Below are 5,622 nucleotides of genomic sequence, written 5' to 3'. Positions count from 1 at the left end.
ATAAAAAAAAAACACTCCCTCCCCTCAGGCAGCTGGGGCGGGGAACCCAGGCGCCCCGCCCCGAGCTGGGGGAGCCCGGGCGTCCAGTTGGATGGAGCCGGAAGCAGCCCGCGGTGTCTTCCCAGCCGTGCCCCAGGGCTCCCTGGTGGCGGCTGGGCCGCTGTCCGCCTCCGGGCACCCTCGGGCCCCGTCGGGAGGAGCGCGGCCAGGCGGGCCTGGACCAGGGCCCTCCACAGCAAGCGGCACCTGCTCCCCGGGAGGAGCCGCCTCCGTGGGCCTGGTGCCCGCGACACGCCGCCCCGTCCCGCCCCGGCGAGTGCCACACGGCGGCCCCGCTCCACCTCGGGCGCGAGGCCGGGCCGGGCCTGCAGCTGGTGGGGAGGCTGGGCGTCTCTTCCTGCCTCCGAGGAGGCCCTTGGTCACAGCTCCCCCACGTAATTATTTATTGGCATTTGCAAGAAATTGCAGGAAAATGTGGTTCTTGAAAAAGACACCGTGTTGCCTGATTTCTTGACAAAAACCGTTAGGAACAAGTGCAGGTTTAAATCCCAATTTCCATGAAAGTTTTCCAGTGCTTCCATCTGGGTGTGGAACCAAAGTGGGTCAAAAATGATGGTTTTGAAGAACATGTTCAGAAAAAATAAACTTGTTTTAGTTAAATTTATGAGCATTTGGAAAACTGTTTCTGGGGAAGAGGATATTGGAGCCCTGGCCTCATAGTTATGACTTGTAGAAGGGTATTTTGTGCCCCAAAGCTTGTTGAACACCTCTTAATTATACAGGTGGTGCAAAAAAAGAAATCACCAAAACCCCCTTTCCTCTTGTCATATTTCCTGGACTATCAGTCATGACTCCAACAACACTTCAATCCTATATGATTTTAAAAAGAAAATAAAGGAACATTTTATAAGAAATGTTCAAGTGCCACTAATTTTTTTTCTGAAAGTTTTATCAAGTTTCTGGTAAAATATCACAGAAGAAAAGAAAAATTCTGCAGTTCTGAAAAGCCATTTTTGCAAACATTTTGTTTTGAATATATGGATATCTATATATATCTATAGAGATATCTATATAGACGGATAGATATAGATATCTCTATAGATATAGATATATCCCCAAAGCCATTTTTTATTTAAAAAATTTATTTCCATTTAAGTGTCTTGGTTTTGAAATCTGTTTTCATTTACAATAGCTTTAACACCTTTGGTTTTCAAACAATTAATTCTTGTTAAAACTGTATGAGATTCCCTTCATTGTGGCTGTCAAAATCATCCTCTGTAGAAGTCTGGGTTTTCATACAGTGATTCCTGTACCCACTTTTGGTTTCCCCTAGAGAAGGTCAGTTTGGGAAAATGCAAAACTACTTCAAAAATCTGTGCCCAGAAGCTGGTCCTACCAGCCTTTGCACCCATCTTGAAGATGTGATCAGACACATCCTGCTTCTCACATATTCCCTGCACCCTCACAGTGCTGTGGCCCTGCCAAAAACTGAACATTTTTTCAAAATTCTTGTTAACAGAATGCCTAAAAATAAAACCCGTTGGTTGTTTTTCTCAAAAGCCATTAGGGTGAGAAATGGGCAAGATATGCATGTTAGGGGCACTGGCAGCCAGATAGAAACCAACCTGTGACCCTAGGCCAGCAGTGAAGTCCTATCTTTAGCTTCCTTTCCCTTGCAACTAGGGCCAGAGGTTCAATCACCATGCTGGAAGCCAAGACACCTCACTCCACACAGACAACAAAACAACTAAAAAATGTGTTTTAATAATAATTAAAAAAAGAGAGAAAGAAAGAGAGAATGGATTTTGCACTGTAAATAGATGTTGGGGGGGGGAACGGTCCACTCCCCAGGCTTTGTCTGTGAAGGGCTGTTGCACATGTGCCCCATTTTGTCTTGGTACCTCCTGCACTTGGAAAAGGGGGCTCTTTGCGATGGCCCTGTGGCCCTTCCAATACATTGAGTGCCACTAGCGTCTTCCCTCCAAAATGCTGTACAGATGGAACAAGTTCAAAAACCTCCATGTCCCAGCAAGCAATGAAGACTAGGGCTGCAGTGTCCCCCTGTCCTGGGTGTTACAGGTCCAGTGCTGGAACTGGCTGCTGTCTGAGGTGGGATGCTGAAATGGATAGGCCTGTGGGGCTGAGGGGGGCCAGGATACCAGTGTAGATGGGCCTATGGGGCTGATTGGGGAAAGGGAGGGGGCAGGATGCTGGGATAGATGGACCAGGCATAGTGCCCCTGTGAGCTTGTTCCTAGAGAATGAATCCCTCCACCTGGGGGGAAACTCTGCCTGAGCTGACTGGTCCAAAACCCCTCTTGCCATTGTATGATGTGGGATAGGAGACTGAATTCTGTGACCTGGAGGGAAAGGCCCCTACCCCTCCCCATGCCCCACCACCAGGCCATGCCCTGCCCTGGAGCTGGATTGGGGCTATTGCCCCCTGGAGAGGGAGGGCCCTTGCCTTGGTCCCAGAGCTAATCTCTCCCCTTTGTCTCCTTGAACACAGGGTGAGTTTGCCAGGTTCAGGTCACCTTTTCCTTTCACAGTTGGACCCCTCTGGCTCGGAGCAGCCAGTGCTTCCAGTGGTGGCAGGTAGCAGTGCCCATGGTCATGGCAGGGTGCACCCCTCTCAGGCAACAGTGCTGTGTTGTGGCCCAAGCCTGCAGTGTGATTAGTTGCCAGGAACGCCTATGTACCCATACGAATGGGCACAACAACACTAGGTGGCTAAGGGGTAGGGGACTGCTGGGCAAGGGGGTGTCTCACTGGTCCCCACTGAGTGGGGCTGGCAGCCTGGGCCTAGGTTGTCTCCATGTCCACATCACAGCAAGTCACCATGACAACCTCAGGGCCTAGATGCCAAGGTGTCTCCATGCCTGCATCATGGAAGAGACACTGCCAGCTTGGTACCACAGCAAGCCCTGGGCATGGCCAGCCTAGATGCCCCAGTGGATCCACATGCCTCATCTGGATCTGGGTGCTTCCAGCTTGTTGCCAGTCCAGGTCTCTGCATGTTGGTCAGGTCCTGGGTGCTGCCAAGGCGGTGCTGGTTGCCCCTTCGGGGCAAGGATGCTGTGGTCAGGGTGTGGGTGGCTGCCGGAGGTGCTTACGCCGGATGTGGCGCTGCAGTGTGTTGCGCTCACCAAAGCGCATGTGGCAGTCATCACACTGGTAAGGGCGCTCACCTGTATGCACACGCTGGTGATGTGCCAGCTCACCCGAGTCGCGGAAGCTGCGCTGGCAGATGGGGCACTGGTGGGGCTTGCGGGCAGCATGCGTGTACTTGTGGCGTTCCAGGTGCGAGGTGCGCTTGAAGGCCTTGCCGCAGGCCCGGCACACGTGGGGCTTGTGCTCCGAGTGGGTGATGCTGTGGCGCTGCAGGTAGGACAAGTATTCGAACGTCCGAGAGCACACAGGGCAGCAGTATACCTTGCGCAGAGCTGCCCGCTCCCCAGCACCTGTCCCAGTGCCTGCCCCACCGGCCTCTTCCACCAGCACTGTGTAGGGCAGCCCCTGGCTGTCGATCAATAGGTACCGCCCATAGCGTGATGGCTCCCCCTGTGGGGTGCCCGGCTCAGTGGGGCCCTCAGGCCAGCAATGCCCATTGTGACCAGGCAACAGAGCTGGGGAGGTGCCGGGGGGGCTGCGCAGCCGGCACTCAGCCCCCTCCTCCCTGTCCTCATCCAATTTGGCCCTACGCCTTGGCGGCTCATCCAGCCTGGTGGGCCGTGGGGGGCCTGGCTCAGTGCCTCCAGCCTTAGGGCGCCGTGAGGGCTCACTCCGGGGTCCAAAGGTATGCAGCTCCATTAGGTGGGAGTGCCCCCTATAGGCAAGGCCCACTCACAGTGCCTGGAAGGACAAGGAGGCAGGTGGAGAGGGCAATATTAGACCCCCATGTCCTACCCAGCATGGGGACAGCACTGGGGCAGGGGGCCTAGGCTTTGCACCCCAAATGTCTCTGCACCTTTAGCAGGGGAGAAAGAGAACCAACCTAAGGGGCACTGATTCTGATCTGGTCCCATGGGCACTGGCTGGCTCAGGGGGTGAGAATGGGGCAGGGGCCTTTCCCCTCCAACAGTGCTGGCCCTGATGTGACCCTGCAAGGCACTGGCTGGCTCAGGAGGTGGGGTTGGGCCTGTGCACAGGTGGACACCCCCAATTCTCCCTGATCCCTCCTCTCCCTTGGGTACCCAGGCACAGATGGGCATCCCCAGCCTCCCGCCCCATGGCCCAGGAGATAGTTACCCTCCCAGATGTCTGTGGCTGGGGTTCCGTCTCCATACTCATTTCGGTTCTGAGGCACAGGCAGGGCCCCCAATGCCTGGCATGCTCTCCTTGCTAGATGGATGGTCAGGTCCAATGCAGGGCTGGTTCTGAGAATTGGAGCCCAGGGCTGGTTCTGGAGGATCTGCTGTGGTGTTGGATGCAGAAGCTCCACGCTGAGGCAGGCTCCAGGGGCTCCACTCCAGGACTGGGGCTGACACTGCCGTACAACACCCAATCTGGCACCTCCACTCCACGCTGGTGCCAGCTTCTCCAATCCAGGGCTGGTAGCAGCTGCTTGGGCCTGAGATTGGTTCTGGCAGTTCAGGTCCCTGGCTTTGATCCAGCTCTGCTACCAGTGCCTCTGAGCTGGGCAGGTTCTGGCAGCTCCAGCAGGTCCAACCCCTGCCTGGTACCAGCAGCTCTGATCCAGCTTTAGGTGCCCAGCCCACAACCCGTGCCCTGCTGCTTTCGGCTTCCCCATGCAAGCTTGAGCACCTTTGCTGGCCCCGTGCCCCAGGTGCTGAAGTGGGGTGGGGGCTGCTGTGTGTCAGGAGCAGGAGAGGGCAGCTGAGGGGTCCTGTCTGTCTGTCCCTCTGCCCGCAGCAGGAGCGTGTGTTGCAGGAAAAAGGGCACGGATGGAAACACCACTCCAGCCTCACTGCCCGGACTCTGTCAGTTCCCAGCCCCCTTTCCCACCTCCAGCCCTAGCAAAGCCCACTATCCTCCCAGAACCAGGACAGAGCCCAGGAATCCTGCCTACTACCTACCCTCCCCCCACCACCCACCCACCCACACACACACACACACACACACACACACACACACTTTAACACAGCAAATGCCACTGCCTTCTTAGAGCCAGGACAGAACGCAGGAATACTGGCTTCCAGCCCCTCCTGCTATTACCCGGGAGACCCATGAGAAAGAACAGCCATCAACTTCTCTCACATGCCAGACCTCACTGTCCACCCAGAACAGAGGTGGAACTCTGACATCCTGGCTTCCAGTCCCCTGCTCTAACCCACCAGCCCTCAAGCCCCATTCCCCTCCAAAACCTGGAGCAGAGCCCAGGAGTCCTGGCTCCCAGCAGTCATCCACTAGAACACACTGCGTGACCAAAGCAGGGATACACCCAGGAGTCCTGGCTTCCAGCTCCCCATAGTTGCTCCTTTAACCCATCAGATTCTACTCCCTTCCAAGGTTGGGAGAGAACCCAGGAATCCTGGCTCCCAGCCCTCCTGCAGTAACTGCCAGATCACATTCCCTTCTCATACCAGCAGGGGGAAGCACTTCATGCACATATGTACATGTGCTACACTACCACACACACACACACACACACTCTTTCAAGACA

At 55.4% G+C, this 5,622-nt stretch overlaps 1 protein-coding gene across 1 annotated transcript; it reads right to left on the bottom strand.

The window, feature by feature from the left end:
- Window positions 1-1,126: 1,126 nt before the first annotated feature.
- LOC102372983 (zinc finger protein 581) lies at window positions 1,127-4,998 on the bottom strand. Its single transcript, XM_014521357.2, has 2 exons — window positions 4,248-4,998; window positions 1,127-3,851 (listed from the first exon to the last, which is right to left on the bottom strand). The coding sequence occupies exon 2, from the start codon at window positions 3,807-3,809 to the stop codon at window positions 3,081-3,083; it is 729 nt and encodes a 242-aa protein (XP_014376843.1). The 5' UTR covers window positions 3,810-3,851; window positions 4,248-4,998; the 3' UTR covers window positions 1,127-3,080.
- Window positions 4,999-5,622: the final 624 nt, after the last annotated feature.

Source organism: Alligator sinensis, unplaced genomic scaffold (genome assembly GCF_000455745.1).
Source record: "Alligator sinensis unplaced genomic scaffold, ASM45574v1 scaffold709_1, whole genome shotgun sequence".
In the NCBI taxonomy this organism is placed as follows: Eukaryota; Metazoa; Chordata; order Crocodylia; family Alligatoridae; genus Alligator; species Alligator sinensis.
Note: the sequence above shows the minus strand (reverse complement) of the source record. Positions and strands in the feature narration are given on the sequence as shown.

Bases quoted from the DNA above. Each gene is read 5' to 3' on its own strand.
- LOC102372983 (XM_014521357.2), bottom strand. From the start codon at position 3,809: ATGGAGCTGCATACCTTTGGACCCCGGAGTGAGCCCTCACGGCGCCCT.